General features: G+C 36.9%; 1 protein-coding gene across 1 annotated transcript in view; it reads left to right on the plus strand.

The window, feature by feature from the left end:
• PTPRQ (protein tyrosine phosphatase receptor type Q) overlaps positions 1 to 21,072 on the plus strand; it is a 4,272,575-nt gene that overhangs the window by 3,177,408 nt on the left and 1,074,095 nt on the right. Inside the window, exon 29 of the mRNA XM_044087226.1 lies at positions 13,816 to 13,915. Within this exon, the coding sequence (XP_043943161.1) occupies positions 13,816 to 13,915 (100 nt within the window). The remainder of the gene's footprint in view (positions 1 to 13,815; positions 13,916 to 21,072) is intronic.

The raw sequence follows: 21,072 nt of genomic DNA on the forward strand, positions 1-21,072 counted from the left end.
AGAGAATACATTTTAAACAACCAAAGCAATACATATGATAAACACCTAATGACACAACACATGCATTTATTTATTTAAATTATCTGTTTCCATCTGGGGGGAGTGGTTGCATCAACACAGCCATTTCTTTGCTATTGTACATCAAAATATTGTTAATGAAATAAAAATAAAATAAAGATTTGAAAAAAGCACAGCCATCTGAGTCACAAAAGAGGCAAGTCTGAGAAAAGCTATGAGAATTCTAATATTAACAGTGAAGTATACCATTAAAACCGTTATGTGCACTACATACAAAGTTTTAATAAAATACACTCATTATCACATATCCAGCACATACAAATTTGACAAACATTCAAGAATGCCTAGAACTGCAAGCCGGTCAGTAAGACATTGCAAAACTGTGGTTTTACAGCCACTTGAATATAACTTAGATTACATTTTGAATGCACACTTATGCACAGAGATAGGAAAATATACGGAAATGCAGAGACTACATTTGTCTCAACTTCCAGGTGTTAACCAGTGTAACTCTCTTGCAGTCAAATATTCAGGAAACTGAGTGAAAGAGCCAAATATTTTACTACAGTGCAGGGAAGAAAAAAGAAAATAAATTCATTTGGAGGGAATCAGTATTATACAGACAGTTACTTTGTGATTACTGAAGGGTGTCAACTAATGGGAAAATACTTTTAGTTCATTAAAAAGATTACATTTCAAAGTTGACATGTATTTTTATTGAAACAGTGTAAGATTTTATTCATAGGTTCATAGGTCATACTAGGCTATCTGCCCAAGGGCATTTGTAAGCCTAGCCAGAGTGTGTTTGGCTTTCGCCACCCATTTTAAATTAATTTTGCTATGCCTTTTTTCGAGGTTAGTATACTGTGCCTCTGTCTAACAGTGACACAGAAGTGATACCCAGGGTAAACCTACGATCTCCCATCCACTCATCAAGATTCCTCTTGAAGAGAGTCAATGAGGGACTCTGCCTAACCAGGACTGGGATTTTATTCCAGAGTGAAGGGAGCCTCTGGGTTATGAATCCAGTGTCTGTAGGTCCCCAATATCTTTATTTATGAGGTCCATGATGATCCTTTCCATAGCTTTGCAGACCAAGCTAGTCAGGCTTATGGGGCGATAGTTTCCAGGATTCGTTGAGGCACCACCTTTGTGGAGAGGGACCACTGTTGCTGTATGCCACTCTTTGGGTACATATCCTGTAGTAAGGCTGAGATTGAACAGTAGTTTTATGTTTGGGTTTAGCTCTTTTTGGAGTTCATGTAGGATGCAGCCAGGGACATCGTCTGGTCCCATTGATGCTGTGTTTTTTGCTTTGGAGAGGGCGGCTCTTACCTGAGCATCTGAGATGTCAGGGGGGCAGCACTCTGAAAGATATTTGCCCTTTTGGTGGGGAGGGGGGGGAGTTTGCGCTGAACCTGTCAGCTAGGATGTTGGCAATGTCTGTGGGTTCGGTGTATTTTTTGTCATTTTGGACTAATTCTGAGCGTATCTGGGAGTTCCCACCCAGGTTCCTAACATAACTAAAGAAAGCCTTGTGATTATCCTTAGTGTCCTGTGCAATTTTTCTCTTGAAGCTGGCCTTAGACGATTTTATGAGTGCCAGTAGTTTTTTGCTAATACTGATCAGAGATGCCTTCCCTTTTTGGGATTTTGCTCTATCATGTAGTAGCTTCCTCCTTCTATTGTATAGTTTATTTATGGCTGGGGTCCACCAGACAGGACGTCTACCTTTCGAGGATTGGGTCTTGGTTTTATTTGGGATTGTAAGATCCATGCATTCCTGAAGGTGTTCATAGAATGCGTTTATAAAGGATTCTGCGGTCTGGGCCATATTTTCCACAGGCCTGGGGGCTTTGAAGGATTCCACCTCGGTTTTGAGGAGTGTGAAATTTGCTTTAGAGAAGTTTTTCACTGTGGTTCTCTGGGCAGGGGGTGGGGTTGGGATGTGAATATCCAGTGATTCTTCTAGAATATTAGGACATTTGCAACTCAGTGGGTTTGTTTCCAAGATGCAACTGTCCAAAGCAATGCTGTCCTGTGAAATGAGGGAAACTGTCTTATAAATGTATGTCTGCATGAGTACATGCACTAATAAGCAACACTATTGCTGACAATATGAAAAATAATTATTAGTGAAGGGGAAAAAGCATGTAACAGCAAGCATGAAACAAAAACAAATAAAAAAATATATAATTGCTTAGGCTGGGATAATCAGTTTTAGAAAAAACAAGCACATACTGAAGATGTCATTTCACTGCTGCAAAGGCTACAGATCTGAGTGCGAGTGTGTGTGACTAGAAAGCATCTAATAGCCTATGGGTGGGGGAAGGAAAATACAAAGGACATGCTGTAAAGTCTCCCTCCCCCACTGAAGTTTGTGAAATCTGACCTGCAGTATCTGTATGCTAATAAGCTTCTCTGAAAACCCTGCCTCTGTGTGAACATGTGACTTACACTGCACTAAAATGAAAACAAAGTCTCTAGCAAGCAACTGATTTTAGAAACGAGATAGTGCCCCTTTAAGCAAGTTTTCTGACTGTACTCTTGTGGCAGCAGTGTGATGTAGGAAACCTGAGTTGGGTGCTGCTGGCTGAAAGCTTATTGTGTGTTTGCCTGATTGATCTGCAGGCCTAGCTGTTGTAAAACGTGTTTTTCTGATTCTGTATAAGTCTAGTGTTTGTGCTAGGCTGTTCTCCATGCAGTGGCAGTTAGCAGTGCCCTGTATAGATGTAAACATTTTCAAATTAAAATTTCCCTTAGAATAACTGTCTCTGCAACCTTCCTAGTCCCCGCTCTGCTCTAAGAGCATCTGATTTGCATACAGTGCAGCATTGCCTTGTTGGATAGCTGCTGTTCACTCTGAGGATAGCAAGCATTCTGCGTCTGTGTGCTATCATCCAAGTCCAGTCAAATATATTCTCTCCTTTTTACCTAGTTAAACCCATAGTATAAAAAAATCTGAAACCATGCTATCTCTGTAGCCAACCTGGCGGACATGGGCATCCTGAGCCAATGTAGCAGTTGTCTTATGTATACTGACATCACTTAATCATCAATTAATCACACAGTATGTGACAGATGTAGTTACACTACGAAATTTGTGACATGATTCTCACATACTTACAAATCAAATGACAAATAGGTTATCAGCACATGCACATAATTTCCCTCATGAAGATCTCGACACATAAACCCACATATATTCAGGTACTCACAAGTAACGTACCAAAACCTCAGAGGCCTCCCATACACTGCCATCAGAAATTATATGCAAATGCAAGTCAACACCAACCACTGCACATAAAAATACACATCACAGTGTATCCATAAGCAAGTTCCTAAGGCAAAATACCACACAGTCAAACATATTGGTCATAGGAGACTCCATCGTGAGACATACAGACACCATCCCCTCACCAGGTTGGATAAAGAGAGGGTTACAGTCAGTTGATTGTCAGGGGCCACCATTTGCCATATCATGCAGGCACTCAGGTCACTCAACCACAAGTACCACTATGACCATTCATGGTCCATGTGGGTTTGAATGACCTAAAATGTACCTCCTGGAGTATAAGAAGAGACACATGATGGACCTTTCCTGAATATGTGTCACAAGCTGGTATGAGCCTCATATTGAACAGCATTCTACCCTCAACAAGAATGATACCACAATACAAACAGAAAATGATTGACTTCAATAACTGGCATAGCTACTGGTGTCATTCCAAGGGGATCCAGTATTTATCTGCCTGGGACAACATCATCAACAGACCATGCTGCTTTGCCAGAGATGGTCTGCACCTGTCACTGCTAAGCTTTCGAATACTGGCCAAAGCATTAGGCACCCCATAGTACATTTTCAGGCAGTGCCAAACCAACAGAACTACCAGTGTAACAAATTCTTCTAATGCCAAACTGAAGGTGCTACAGCTCAATGTTAGGAGTCTTAACAAGAGACTGCACTCCCTGGAACCTCTCCTCACCCTGGAGAATGCTGACATCTGTGCAGTTGCAGAGACATGGTTCAAGACTGCAGAAAGCACCATAGCACTGCAAGGCTACAATGCCTATCACAAATTCTGACCACCCTCTGAAAAGAAAAAAAATGAAAGGAGGAGGTGTTTTCATTTACATAAAAACAATCACACCTCAAGATTGGTCAAGCAGGATGACTTGCATGAGCTACTCGATGTCCAGATGACTATAAAGGCAACATCTTTCACCATACCATTGCTAGATATAGGTCCCCAACCATGAACCAAGAAAACCACTCCACAGACCTGAAATTGTTAGGATCACTGACAATTCAGCCCAACACCTTAGTCATGAGAAACCGAAAAACATACACAACCACTAATATGCAGGTTTAGAGATTCCTGGATTTTGTCAGTGTAAATGCTCTGGAACAGCTGGTCTACACTTCTACTAGGGGAGCATTGCACCCCCACCCAGTGTAATGTCCTATTAGTAAGATTGGATCATAAATCGGTGTCCTTTGAAATAAATGTAATGGTAGAATCCCCATCAAATACTAAAGCCCTAAAGAATTTTTCCAAGGCAAAATATTTTCTATTAAGTGATAGCATAGGTAATTTTAAGGCTCCCCCTAACTCTGAAAACATAGAGACCTATGCAGAAGTATACACTATTGCCCTGAAAGACTACTTTAACAACTGTTAGAATGTTTTTCTTGGCTGCTTCACTGTATCATACTTCTTTCTCCTAAGGAATCTTCCATTCATGAGCCATGAGCTATGGCAGGTTTCATAAATGGGTACATTAATGTTGAGCTCCATTCATGGGGCATGAGCCATGGCAGGTTTCATAAATTAGTACATTGATGTGGGGCTCCATTCATGGGGCATGAGCTGTGGCAGGTTTAATAAATCAGTACAATGATGCAGAGCTCCAGTTATGTGGCAAGAGTTGTGGCAGGTTTCATAGATGGGTACATTCATGCTGAGCTCCATTCATGGGGGGTGAGCTGTGGCAGGTTTCATAAATGGGTACATTGATGTTAAGCTCCATTCATGAAGCACGAGCTGTGGCAGGTTTCATAAATGGATACACTGATTCTAGGCTCCATTCATGGGGCATGAACTGTGGCAGGTTTCATAAATTGGTGCATTGATGCTAAGCTCCAATCATGGAGCATGAGCTGTGGTAGGTTTCATAAATGGGTACATTGATGCTGGGCTCCATTCATGAGGCATGAGCTCTGGCAGGATTCATAAATGGGTATATTGGTCCATTCATAAGGCACTAAATGTGGCATGTTTCATAAATGGGTACATTGATGCAGGGCTCTATTCATGGGGCATGAGCTGTGGCAGGTTTCATAAATGGGTATGTTGATGCTGAGTGCCATTCATGAGGCACAAGCTGTGGCATGTTTCATAAATGGGTACTTTGATGCAGAGCTCCAATTATGGGCAAGAGCTGTGTCAGGTTTCATAGATGGGTACATTTATGCTGAACTCCATTCATGGGGCTTGAGCAGTGGCAGGTTTCATGACAGATTCATTAATGATGGGCTAGATATATCAGTCTCTTGAACTTGCAGCTGATAGTACTCTTGACTTTCTCAGGTAAATTGATGAGGATTGTTAACACAAATAATAACAGACTTTTGAGTTGCACACTTCATATTCTTCATAAGACTGAATTCTGATGCAAAACCTGTTATTCTAGTCAGTTTTTAAGTACATAGGAGAAGAGGACTATTTCAAATTTGTCAGCACTAATCACCTTTTGCCCATCATTTACTTTTGGTTTTGTTCCTGGTTGCTGTGCTAAGAGGTTGAGAGCTATGGCTAAGGTTCATTTTGAGCAGTTTGTTAAGGCCAAAGCAAAGTGATTAATCCTGCAACAATAACTTGATCAACATTGTTGTGGCTACGTTTTTGACACTTTTGGTGATTACTGATGATTACCAAAAGCAGTTATCTATTGGGAGGGCATTTGGTGCATGACAGCAAAGGACAGTTAGGTTGATCACAATCAAGTGACCATTGATGTGACTTAGTTGAGAATTACAGGGGACAGAGCATAGTGCCTGAAAGCTCCAAGGTGAAATACATCTGTGGTGATTCGTTTTTGTCACTTTTTCCTGCAGGAATCTAAATGGATGTGTGGACTGTGGTAACAGTACACACTGCCTACAGCATCATGCACGTGTACCATATTTTGTCAAAATTTTCCTGAAGTTGATGGGAGGTGATGTTCCCTATAATTTAAGTGAAGTAGATTACTGTGGCTATTGTTTCTGTCCTATATTAGCAAATGAAGTAGATTACTACGGGTGTCATTTCTGCATCTTTGGCAATCACACATGAGCGGCGATTGTCATAAGTGGCTCTGAGCATGAGGACAGATTGTGTATGAAAGGGAAATTACATAAATTAGACAAAACAGTCACTGACATGGCTAGTTTAAGTGAGAGGGAATGTGGGCAATTGTTACTTGTAGCGAACAGAGGGAACATTTGTATGTTTGCCTAATTTGGCTCCCTTTCCCCACAAATAGTGTATCCCCAAGGAATTGTTATATTACTTAGGACATATAAGGGGTGCAGCCCCAAACAATACCCTGGGCGGACTTAATAGAATCCTATGAGAAATTGGGGAGTCATTTAGAAACCTATGCAAAAGAGTCATGCCAAATCGCTACAAGTAACCAATGTCAGGAGTATATATATATATATATATATATATATATATATATATATATATATACATGTTCAAGAGTTATAGTTTGAAATAAACTATTGTAATTCTTTTACTTTCTATACAGTCAGACATTAGAAGTGTACATAGAAAATGGATGTCTTTATGGGAAAGGGGTGAGAAGGCACCCTACATATGATAATACATGGTCATAACTCAAAAACTATCAAATAAAAATATGACTTGTCTGGGTGAGTGAATATGTCTAAAAGCAGAAGGTTGAAATATGGTACTGTATGCGTAATGTTTTTTTTTTTGTTTGCTTGTTTTCTTCTCAGTGAGACATTAGTAGCCTACAGAATGTGGGTAGCACTTTTGGGGGACAGGTAATGTATCAAAGCAAACAGTGGTTAAAGGATCACTTCCGAATGACTATTGATAGGATTTTTTGAGAGGATAGTATCTGTTAAATGGCAATATGGCCATCACATTTCTGTGATTCTTTCAAAGTGAGAGCTACTGTAACTTAGCAATCACTCGAAACAGACTGGAAAACTGCACAAACTAAGCCAACAGCAGACAAAGGCACAAAGTTCTTACAAAAAATGCCAGACTAACAATGCCAGAGAAAAATAAATTTAATCAAAACAGTTGTAAATCACAAAGCTTTTGGGAAAATGTCTTCTTCAGTGTAAATTAAAAGGTAATTACATTCACTTAATTTATATGAATCACATGACACAGCAAAAGAATCATTTTCTTAAACACATTAAAAGCTTTCACAATTAATTAATAGTACCATTGTCAAGCACATGCATGAAGTGACACAACTTATCTAACAAAATAGTTATTTAAAGTATCCCTAAAAATAATATAAATGCCAAAAAAGATTATGACAAATGTTCTTATGAGACATTATATTATAGCCTCTTCTATAAAATCTGTTTAAAGCCTCATTTGTCTACTTTTCTAGATTGGCTTAATACTTACAGCAGCATTTAACCTAGGAGTCTTATCTGTATCTATATCTTAGAATCCAGTTATAGTCAGCAATTTCAACTTTATTATTTAAAACCCCTCCTCTTATATTGGGTAATAACTTCTGAATAACCCTGAATTTAAAAGTATGTTATGGGCCATTATCCAAAAGGTGCTTAGTGAGAGAATTGCTTAAAACACCTTCTTATTCATTATTAACAATAAAAACAAAAAGTCCAAACCAAATGTCCACATAAAAAACATACAGGGTAGCTCTCTTCCAAAAAAAAAAAAAAAAACAGACTTCAGGCAGGTAAGGTTATTAGTGTTTCCATTCCCTTTATTCACACTCCAAAATGGAACTTCATCAGATACACACACTTTACCCTCTTCCCTCTTTTTATACACAGTTCATTAAAGCAATTGCCCCAATCAACACATCTTACAATTAATTAAACTTGAAATTTGATTCCTCCATTTAAAAACCATCAGTAGACATTTTAAAAGTATAGGAATGTTTATACACATTTTCCTATTCTTGTTAACCAAGCTAAAAAAAAATCCTTTTCATTTAAGGATACACTTTTTTTAAAAATCATGTACTTGTTGAAATTAATTACTTGTAAATATAAACATTCTCCTAATGCATCTTAAAAGAAACAAAAGGAGCAAAAAAAACACATTCCTGTTCAAATCTCTTCTGCCCTTAAGTGCAATAAATTACTTAATGAAATTCTGTCATTAATTCCAGGGAAAACGATTGCGTTTAATAAAACCTGCCAATTTTGGAGTACAGGGAAACATATTGGCAGGTTTTATTAAACCCAAAAGTCAATAAATAAATAAACAATAAATAAATAAAGATGTGGAAAATATTGGGAGTACAAAGACAGAAACGTGTATCATTACAAAAAATCATCTGGTTAGGTAAATCAAGCCAAATAACAGTCAAACAGTTCTTGTACCGTGGAAGTAATTCAAGTCTTAAGGAAAATATTAAGAGATTAAATGTAGACTAGCACTAATGGTCATGTGTGCCACTCTTAATTACTCTGCAGGTGTCTTACCAACTGAAATAATGATGGCAAATAGCAAAACTTTACCATTCCATCTTCTGTATTCCATGGAGGGTCTATGCATTTAACACTCTTAATACTGTATAATAAGAAACATTTACCTTAGCTCAAACTAATTTGGAAAAAAATGCATAGACCTTTAAAATCATTTAGGCTAGAAAAGCCAGTCTCAGAGAATACCAAACCAATGGCCAAATTTTGCATGTGCAACCATAGTAGTAATGAAGCCAAAAAGAATTCCTTTCAAGTTGGGAAAGACAATTTATGATCAAAGGCAAATACCTTCTCTGTGGCATACCAAAATTTAATGATACTAAAATTAAATGAAAAGAAACTTCACCTAAATGAATCATATTAATCACCTTTGACCTTTTAATGAATTCAAAAAGACTCATACGCATTGTAGGAAGTTATTAGGCAAGTGTGGTGAAGGAGACAGTGAACAACTGTCTGATTAGCTAATTTGGGGAATGTCACAAATCGGTAATTGATAATAATAAATTTTTGCATCTCTATTAAGCTGGGCACCTAGATGTACTAAATACATTTTAAAATGTAAATACACAAACAAAAAAAATAATAAAAAAACTTTATTCATTCAGTTAGCAGTTTTGTCCACAAAAAGAGATTTCTTCAGACTGTATTGAAAAATCCAAAATGCAAATAAATATTATATATACAAGTTACATGACCAGTCAACATAATTAGTGCCACAATCTTTTCCTTTTTAAGTAAGGGAGGCTGTATACATCCAACTATAACCATCCACAGTATTCCTCACAGTCTACTTTGTCCTCTGCACCAAACCTAAAATTAAAATTTGTGATTTCATCAATCACTGAAAACAAAACGTTTTTAGTTTTATTTTATATATATATATATATATATATATATATATATATATATATATATATATACATTTATTTATATATTACATATACTGACATGTCTAAAAAGGGCATTTTACTGTCCTTGGTTTCTCTTGCAGGATATACTCAGAAATCCTAGAATGCAAATTATCCTACCAATATTAAATGCAGTGCATTTCAGGCAACAGGCTATGCACACCACATACCTTGTGCCTTCTTAGTAAAAGTTCAGCTGCCGCATAATTAATATATTTACAATGGTTAAGTTAATTACATTTAAACACACATTTTGGTTTTGGCAGCTTAGGGGTGGGTAAATGAGTTAACTACACCTGAAACATATCTTCATGATTTTCTTTTTTTTTCAGTTGTTCATCCATCTTATATGTTGTCTCAGGGAATCCATTTAGAATCCAGTTGCTTTTCATAAGGGTCTTAATGCAATGCTCATCTACAGAAGATCTTAATCATCATGATAAAATCTCTATTGAAATACAAGTGGGTATAGCATCAGACTGTCTGTATAGTTTGCAACAGGTAGTTCTTTTTCCTTTGACTTCATTAAATACATTATTTTTATATTTATGTTCGTGTTTACCAGGTTGGTTCCTCTCGGCCATATTCCTCATTTTAGTGGAGATTCAAAGTGGAATTAGTATTTGGCCAGTGTACCAAGGATATCAATAAGCGCTGTGAAATCTTTAACATCCACTGAAGAACAACCAACTCAGGAAGTTATGGCCTTGGTTTAACATCTCATCAGAAGGGTGGCATGCACAGGAGTGTAGCACCCCCCTATGCTGCACTGTAGCATCAGTAGCAGAAAATTATACTAAGCAAATGAGGGTGGGAATAGAACTGACAACCTTCTGATCTTCCAGCACTAAAGACAAAGTTGTTACCTGTTGAGCTACTAACACTACTAAACTTTTGACATAACCTGTACTGCAAAACGTGTACTCCAATGTAATGCTGTCTTTCTCAAAAAGTTCATCATTGTGATCAGCTAAACAACTTTCCCTTACTAACTGCCCTTCCATAATATTCTTTTTAATGCTTTGGGATGCTTACAGTCATAGCTCAAATATACATTACTTTGTTTTGTTTTGTTTTTTGTAAATTTTGGAAAGTAGGTATCCTTGGGTTTTATACATTCCCAATTCTACAAAATGAACATAGTTCATACTTTAATTAAAAGTAACATTCAAATACTTTCTATTTTAAGTAAATCATAAATCATTCTAATTCATGATGGTTTCCTCGACAAAGTAGAATAGTGTAATCAATAAAATGTTCAAAGATAATATACTCAACAAAGGTAGATTTAAAGATATATTAATTCTATCAATGGAACATATAAATGTTTGCATAAGCTGGTGGCCATTGCCACCACTTTTGCAACACCATTTACTTGTTTGAAAAAAAAAATGACAATCAAACAATGAAATTTGCATGAAAACAAAATCAAATATTTTCATTAGTAGTCTCATTTTGTTATCAGAAAAGTGTTTAGTACCTATAAGTTCTACACTGGCTATTTTTAACCCAAACTCATTAGGGTTCCCAGTATATATAAGAAAATAATGTTAACAGTCACTAATATATCAGTCTCTTGAACTTACAGCTGACAGTACTCTTGATGAAATCAAATGATTGTTGAATAAAAGACATTTTTGTCATCATAATTTATGTAAAAATTTGTCAGCATAAATAGCTAAAGCTTCAGTCTTTGTACTACACTCAATCTCAGAGGTTGTTTATCCATACTTTTATGAGTTTTTACCTTAAAATATTTTGCCATTCACTTTCACAGACTGATAAAGTGAATGATTTCATTTCAGATGCAAAAAGTGAACTAGGCAGGAGGAAATAATGTTGGCAGTTAAAGTTAAATGTATGCAGTTCCTTAAGTTAATAATATGGAAAATTTTAAGGTTTATTTGAAAAGGAAAACATTGAGCCTCTAGGCATGTAGACTGATCATATGACTTGTGAATATACTGTTCATTTGTGTTTTGGATTTTTCACTACAGTCTGAAGAAGTCTCTTTAATAAGACAAAAATCCTGAGGGAATGAAGTTTATTTATTTTGGGGGCTACTTTTTGAGCAAGTTGTAGTTTCTTTTGAATGTATAATTACTTACTCAATCTGCTGCTATTTAAAAATAAACTGAAAGAAATTAAAATATTCTGAGAAACTGAAAGTAACAAAACTTCTGGATAAACATTACTGAAATAGTAAAACTGTTAATCTTCAAAAATCGGGACTTGGCATAGGCAGGACAAAAGATTTAGCTAAGTGATACCAGGACATCGACAATCCAAATGGAGAGATTTTAAACTCTTTTTGTAGTAAACTATCAAGGATAAAAGTTTGTGTCTCTTCTGGCATTAGCTAAAATGCATCATCTTTTGGAGAAATTTTTTTTTTTTTGTTTTTTGTTTTGTTGCAAAGACATATATTACTGAAGTGCATGAGAAGAAAACAGACATGAAAAACAGAAAAAAAGAAGGAGGTACAAGTGTTGAACTAAAAGAAAATAGATAATTCATAGGTAAGTATTAGGCTAACTGCCCTTGTGGGCTATTGAGCCAGTTTCTCTTGTCTATTGAGCCAGTTTATCTTGTCTATAAGGTGTAACACCTACCCTCTGCACTGACTCACAGTGTTTGACAGCACTGTGTAAAACAAACATAACTTTTACACCTTGTTTATCCATCACACAGTCAGGACAAGCTAAAAACATGTAAAATGTTTCATTTATTATATCTTTAAATGCTTTGTTTTAACTGTATTAATGTCCTACTATGTTTTTGTCAATTTGTTGTTCATGAATATTGTCTTTATTGAGCTTTTCTTCCCAGGACTCCATTGAAAACAGGTTCTTTTGGCCCAGTTGGACCATCCTGGTAAACCAACTGCAAATAAATAAATAATAAATAAATAAATAACATGGAAAACAAACATCCTTCTACAAAAGAAGTAGCTTTCAAATTTAATGATGAACAGTTTTGGTTTCATTATGTCAGAGACATCTTCAAGTGGAGAAAAGGCAGGGGGCAATGTATTTTCAGATGAATCTACCAATTTCTGTCTGCTAGACTGAGTATTATGGATGGTAATATCAGAAGGAAAAAAACCCTATCAGCTGTAAGAAATCATTTCATTTATTAACTTACTTGTTAAGATATTTAGTTAGGCACTAGCTCCTAGAAACTGCTTTTCCTTGCTGCATATCCAAGGAACAAATAACAATGTTTGTGCATTTTCAGTCTAAAAAAAGCCTCTGGGCAACAAGAATCTGCTTGAACTCTTAGTTTTGCTCTTTGGTTCATTGCAGCTTAGACTTTGTACCTGCAGTGCAATTTTGTTTCACTGTTGTTTCTGTGTGTTTGAAGATTATCTTAATACAAACTGTTTAAATGAGGATGTGCATTGTAATTAATAAGGATAATAAACTCCATGTTCATTCAAAGGCTACAAAGGTCATGACAGTTATTTTTATTTGTAATTACTCATCTTTTATTTTCATGACACAGTTTGTAATTTATGTTTGCTTCTTTTTCCAGTGCTATACAGAATAAATGACATTAAGACATGCCTGCGCTCTGACTAGTAACTTAAATGTGTTGTCTTTTTTCATTTTTAATCCACATTTATTATTTTGTATATATTCTTATCACTATATCCTGGATCCTGGATTTGCTCCTATGCATACAGCACATTCAGCAATGGGCACCCTTCAGCACTTGTTGTTTCCATAGCAGGTACACGTTTTATGGGGTCGGGTTACTAGCCTGATGCCCAACCCTTCTCAGAGGGTGCACCACACACTCGCACTTACATACTCGCACTTAGGGCTAATTTAAAGTGACCAATCCACCTACTGCATGTCTTTGGAATGTGGAAGGAGACCACATGACCACAGGGAGGATATACAGACTCTACCCAGCCTCGAATCAGACCGTGGAACCTCTTGCTGTGAGGTGACAGTGCTAACCACTACAGCACTGCATCATCCCTTATCACTATATGGTGTCACATAAAAAAGACATATCTTTGAAAATATAAATACATTTTTAAATTAAATAAATAGCACCCACAAAACTTAGAGGTGTACTTCATAGGTGATAAACAGTCACTTTTAATGTTATATATTGAGTAGATAGCAAATGCATTCACATAATTATTTACTTTTTTTTTAGCTGAAGGCCTGTCGAGCAGAACAGTTGAAATCATCCTTCCAGTAACACTTATTGTGCTGTCCATTATCCTCCTCTTAACAGCAATCTTTGTTTTTACCAGGTAAGGCAATCCAGCATATTCCTGGTGTGTTATTTATTTTACAATACTGACATGCCTTTTAAAAAAGACAGCTCATTGCTCTCGTGAGTAATTTTGTTTTGATTCATAAGTCTATTCTCAAAGTGCACTGCAGTCTTTTTATCTTTTTTCTTGCCGCTTATTTAGAAACAACTTTTTTTGTAAGTTTCAACCTTGAAAAATTTATCTTTATTCTGGTAATTTTTCCTAGCTTAATTCTTAAACAGAATTAATCTTAGATTCATATGACAGCCCCCTAAATTGCTAAACCTTTACAATCTGACATACTTTGTCATTCCTTATTTGCAAAAGCACCTTACTGTGGTACACCTATAATCTGAAAGTGGTACTCCCAAGCAGATTCTGCTCATTCCAGTTAAGTTAAGGCTGATCAAAACTGTTCTTAATAAATAGTAAAAGCTAGTAATGACATTTTGTTTTATATGTGTACCATTATTTGATTTCTCATGCTCTTGTCTTACAGACTACAAGGTGACTACCTAAAATACTGAAAGCAGACACTGACAGTAGTAGTAACCAGAAAGCAGAATGGGTTTGCATGTAGACCAGACATATGAAGACAGTATAATGTGGTATATAGCTGTTCATGGAATTTCAAGGCTAGTGTATGCAGTGATAAAGAAGTGATACTATCCTAGCTAATCCCATACTTATACTGAGGCATACTAACACCTATTGCAATTGCAAATAGTTGATCAATAAAAGTATTATTACATGAGTATATGTGTTTCTTTGTGTGTGTCTGTATTCATGACTATCGAAGTGTCTAAATTACATAATCGAAAAGTCAGTTCTGCAAATGGCACTTACATCGAAAATGCCGTTCATCGAACTGTTCATAGTGAGATCACGGTGCAGTGAAGATTGGAAAATTTGCCCTTTCCTCACTGTAGTGCGACCTCAGAGTTGATATATATAATTACTGGGGGGTGGGGGGCACAGCCCCCCCAACAGCAAATTTCCGATGTAACTGCCATTCACTGAACTGACTTTTCGATGATGTACTATAGACCCACTATTGAATGTTGTTTATTAGAGGGACAAAACAGTGAAAAAAAATCACTGAAAGTCACTTTCATTGAACAGAAATAATAACTGCAAGCCTCCCTTGCATCCCCATAACTTATATATAAAACCTGCATGATTACACAACAGTGGAGAAAGAGCAACTCCAAAGCCATTGTGCTGTTGTCAGGCAAACAGCATTAACTGAAAATATATGTTTCCACGTGTGTATATGTACATATGGATATAGATATATAATTACACAAATCCACCCACACACACAAACACACACACACATACACAGAAAAGTTCAGTCAAATGATACACTGTTATCCCCTGTTCACTGTGAAAATGTGTTTCAGTTTGACCATAGCTATAGGCAAAAATCAAGGTGCAGCTACTGAAAACTAGAATTTTGCAAGTTCTGAAAGACAGTTAAAAACATGACCAAAGGAAAGTGTGTTTCAAACATGAAGTTCAGGCCTGACAAACCCAAAATAATTTAGCAGAAGGCTACATATTCCCTACCTCCCAAGTGAATGTCATCAGTAGTCCATCAGAGAGTGACAGGCACTTTGCAGTCTTTTGCAGAGAAAATGCAAGAGCTGTATTAAATCAAATAATCAAAAGGCACCCCGGCCACACGTGCCTTCTTTGTTAAATGAGCAACACATGCATCAACCTGCTGGTGCAAAGAAACTCCTGTTGAAGAAACAATACAGGCAGCTTTTTTTCCAAGATTTCTGAACAAAGACATGAGAGATCATAACCAGAGACAGAGTCAGTGACGATATTAAATGTGTATGCCTACCTAGAAGTACATTCTCGTTATAGTCAAATGGTATAAAATTCATCTCATTTTCAATGATTTATGCAGTGAGACTGAAGGTAGGCTCTTATTAAGCAAACATACCTGGGCATAACTTTAGATCCCAACCTATTTTCAACCAACATGCAAACAAAGTAGTCTGTAGAACCATGACCCAATTAAAATTATGCTTTATGATCTCCCATCTTCCTTTTTCTTCAGCTTATCTTGCCAAAGTTAGAAATGTTCTCATGCCCAACTTTGAATTTGACCTTCCACACTGAATACTTAACTCAGGATCTAGCACCCACAAAAAAACAAATTACCAAAAACAAAATAGACAAATTTGTCCTATTCACAGGTTCCCAAACTGAACACTGTGACCTACCAAAATATTTCAAATGGATGCCAGTAATCAGAAAAGCAGCACTTCTATTTAATTGTCTGCTATTTAAAATAATCCAACATGGCTAATGTCCACCCACTCAAAACTAAACTACTCATCAGAGACTAAAACATCTCCCTTAGAGAAAATCAGGAAGAAGTAATTGCCCCAATCAAACCCATTTTGAAAGTAGTGATTGGTGAAAGTGCAGTCGCAAACGTAGGACCTGCAAATTTCCATTTTTCTTCAGGCATCAGACACCAATAAACACTAACCTCTTTCAAGAACAAATTAAAGGAGCACCTATAGAAGCACTCCCCTACATATATGTAAGCACTCCCCTACATCTATATAAACACACCACCACATGCTTCTAAACCAGTGGTTAACTCACCATTATTATAAGCACTCCACCAGATGCTTCTAGACCAGTGGTTAACTCACCATTATTATAAGCACCACATCAGATGCTTCTAGACCAGTTGTTAACTCACCATTATTATAAGCACTCCACCAGATGCTTCTAGACCAGTAGTTAACTCACCATTATTATAAGCACTCCACCAGATGCTTCTAGACCAGTGGTTAACTCACCATTATTATAAGCACTCCACCACATGTTTTTAAACCAGTGGTTAACTCACCATTATTATAAGCACTCCACCAGATGCTTCTAGACCAGGTGGTTAACTCACCATTATTATAAGCACTCCACCAGATGTTTCTAGACCAGTGGTTAACTCACCATTATTATAAGCACTCCACCACATGTTTCTAGACCAGTGGTTAACTCACCATTATTATAAGCCCTCCACCACATGCTTATAAACCAGTGGTTAGTTTACCATTATTATAAGCACTCTACCAAATGCTTCTAGACCAGTGGTTAACTCACCATTATTATAAGCCCTCCACCACATGCTTATAAACCAGTGGTTAATTTACCATTATTATAAGCACTCCACCACATGCTTCTAGACCAGTGGTTAACTCACCATTATTATAAGCCCTCCACCACATGCTTATAAACCAGTGGTTAGTTTACCATTATTATAAGCACTCTACCAAATGCTTCTAGACCAGTGGTTAACTCACCGTTATTATAAGCCCTCCACCACATGCTTATAAACCAGTGGTTAATTTACCATTATTATAAGCACTCTACCAAATGCTTCTAGACCAGTGGTTAACTCACCATTATTATAAGCCCTCCACCACATGCTTATAAACCAGTGGTTAATTTACCATTATTATAAGCACTCTACCAAATGCTTCTAGACCAGTGGTTAACTCACCATTATTATAAGCACTCCACCACATGCTTCTAGACCAGTGGTTAACTCACCATTATTATAAGCCCTCCACCACATGCTTATAAACCAGTGGTTAGTTTACCATTATTATAAGCACTCTACCAAATGCTTCTAGACCAGTGGTTAACTCACCATTATTATAAGCCCTCCACCACATGCTTATAAACCAGTGGTTAATTTACCATTATTATAAGCACTCTACCAAATGCTTCTAGACCAGTGGTTAACTCACCATTATTATAAGCCCTCCACCACATGCTTATAAACCAGTGGTTAATTTACCATTATTATAAGCACTCTACCAAATGCTTCTAGACCAGTGGTTAACTCACCATTACTATAAGCACTCCACCACATGCTTCTAGACCAGTGGTTATCCCACCATTATTATAAGCCCTCCACCACATGCTTATAAACCAGTGGTTAGTTTACCATTATTATAAGCACTCTACCAAATGCTTCTAGACCAGTGGTTAACTCACCATTATTATAAGCCCTCCACCACATGCTTATAAACCAGTGGTTAATTTACCATTATTATAAGCACTCTACCAAATGCTTCTAGACCAGTGGTTGACAACTTTATTATTCTGGATGTAAGTATTCAGCAATCTGTGGATCTGATTTGTTTAGAAGGAAACAAAAAAGAAAGAAAGGAGGAAGTTCACAACAAATAACAAGAAAGAAAAAGAAACTGATTAATGAGAATAAAGGAAAGAGAATACATAGTAAAAAGGATGTTATGTACCACACAGGTTACACGGGATGATGATATTTTTCCATCAGAAAACCTTCAGTCTACAGAAAAGGGTATCATTTTTCCAAAAGAGAATGTAGAAAAAAGAGGAAAAGGGCAGGCATAAAGGAAGAAATCAAACCTGAACGTGGAAGGATTGAAGAACATTACGGTAAGAAAAATGAAGAGAAAGACAGATGTTGACTGCATGGCTCAAGCTGCGGATTTACTATCCAAGCTGGATGAGAATTTAATGCACAATGAAAACAGTGGGATTAATAAGACTAATAGTGTTGAAGATCTATCCTTCATAACAATCGAAAGAGCAGGTATTACTGCATTAGAAGCTGAAGATTCTTCAGAGCTGTCCAGCAAAGACATTCTTGTAACTGGAGATACAGTTATTAGAGGAATTGATACTTATATTTGCAGAGAAGGCAATGAACATCAAATAGTGCTATGCTTGCCAGGAGAAAAATGCAAGATGTGAGACAAGCCTTGGAATGCCTTAATCTAAAGAAGTACAGATCCATTTTTATTCATGTTCGACAGCCCTTTTAGATAGTATAGCTTGTAATGGTGTTAGGACGTATTTTTCACAAATCACCTATAGAAAGGATAGTCATTTCACTGTGACTGAAAACATTTTTTGGGTAAATACCTACATGGAAAGAATGTCTTGTTTTAAAAAATGAAAATGTATAGACCATCCAAGTCTAGTTTTTGGCACATATATTCAGACAGAATGGTGTGCATTATTTGTGAAACATGGTTGAAGCTGGTGAAAAAACCACCCTTGCAGGTCCAGCACCTTTAAACTCCTGGATTCAGATAAATGTGTACAAAGTTCTTTATAATCCACAGGTTATGTTGTAAACAAGAACGCCAATAAACGAAAAAAAAACAAATTTAAATTTTATTAAGCTTAAAAACAAGCTTTTCGTCAGCGCTCTGCACCAACTTCCTCAGAAAACAAACTGCACCACACATTTGTCTCACTATAAATACATCACTACTCAACTCAGATGTGCCCCCTAGCGGCTCCCCTTTAAAAAGCACATAATTACACTTTGACATTTTTAACTAAGAAGCGGCCAAAATATTCAACAATTTGGTATCTACTACTCATACCTGCCATCGATGCTGGTAAACCTATAATGCTCCAAATATTGAATCTTAAAGCCACCATAATTATATATAAATACAAATGATAAAATGTGTCAATAACCACAAGAAAAATTATAATATATGTTAAAAATAAGTATAAAAGTGGAAAAACATTCCCACAAGTGTTAATATAAACATTGATATAAACAATAAATGGTGAACACAAATATAATGAAAAATGGTGAGACCCAAAAATATGTTCCCAGATGGCATTAAGTCACTCCAGGGGGCTTCACCTCACTATGCAGACACTAATCCCAGCTGTCGGAATTTTTGAACAATTGTGTGATCTTGACATCCGCCACCTCCTCAATTCAAGGCACCAGGCTCATTTTAATATCACTAAAGAGGAGAGGGCCTTGTTAAAGGCACTCAGGTTTGCATCAGTTAGATTTATGCAACACGATAAGGGAGGGGGATTGGTGGCTATGGATATGAATGACTACAATGACAGGATGTTGGCTACTTTATCTTCTGATACTTACCAGGAGGTTTCTAAGAATGAATTGAATCTTAGTTTGTGCCACATCCGGTCATATTTTGAGGAGATGTTCATCAATGCTGTTTTGGATGTGGATGTATACAATTTTGTTTCTGTGGTATCGCCTAAAATTCCAGTCTTGTTTGGGAACCCCAAGATACACAAGAACATCTATGATCCACCTATGCGGCAACTGGTCAGTGCCAGGGGAAGCATCACGTATGCAGCGGCCAATGTGGTGGATGAGATCCTCAAGAAGTATGTGGACAGAGTCCAACACATTTCGAGAGATTCTTGGGCATTTTTGGAAAAAGTGGGTTCTGTTCCATTTAACGCTGATTGTATTCTCTTGACCATTTACGTTGTTGACCTGTACTCATCTATCCCCCATTTGGAGGTGGTTGAGTGGATCCAATTGGAAATGTTTTTTCACCATGCTCCTGCAGAAGAAGTTACAATGGTCAGCGAACTATTGGAGGTTATTCTTACCAGCAAATTTTTTACATTTAATCACCGGTGGTTCCACCAATTGATTGGGGTCCCTATGGGATCGCCCTGTGGAGCCATTGTGGCCAATTTAGTCATGGACCACTGGGAGAGGGTGTTTGTTTTATCTAATTCTTTCGTCCAAGAGAAAGTAGCGTTATACACTAGATTCTTGGATGACATTTTTGTAATCTTCAATGGTACTCTAGATGATGTTAATAACTTGGTGTCGTTTTTTAACGGCTCCACAGAATTTTTGAAATTCACATCTGAGTTTGCCATTGACAGGATTACCTACTTGGACGTGGAACTAGAGAAAGATAGGAGCCATAATCGCTTCATGGCCAGCATACATCAGAAGCCGACCTTCTCGAATTCTTATTTACATTTTGACAGTGAACACCCATTACATCAAAAGAGGGCTATTGTGAAAGGTCAGTTTGTTCGAGCAGCCCGCATGACATCAGAAGATAAGAAATTCCATGAGGAGTGCAAGTTCATCTTTGGCATGTTCATCAGCAGAGGGTACCTCGTCGATTTTGTCGCAGAATTGAGTTTGGAAGTGCAGGGGAAGAGGGCCATTGGCCACTTCCGCCCCATTTTGGGGAATATGGATGATGGGTCTTTAGGTTTACCTCACCTCGTCAGTGAATCTAATACATTCAATTGTACTTTTGTAATTTCATTCAACTTGGATGCAATGAACATTGTGTCCATTATAAAGAAAAACTGGCGCT

The sequence above is a fragment of the Protopterus annectens genome, chromosome 11.part0, assembly GCF_019279795.1.
Source record: "Protopterus annectens isolate FY-2018-M chromosome 11.part0, PAN1.0, whole genome shotgun sequence".
In the NCBI taxonomy this organism is placed as follows: Eukaryota; Metazoa; Chordata; order Ceratodontiformes; family Protopteridae; genus Protopterus; species Protopterus annectens.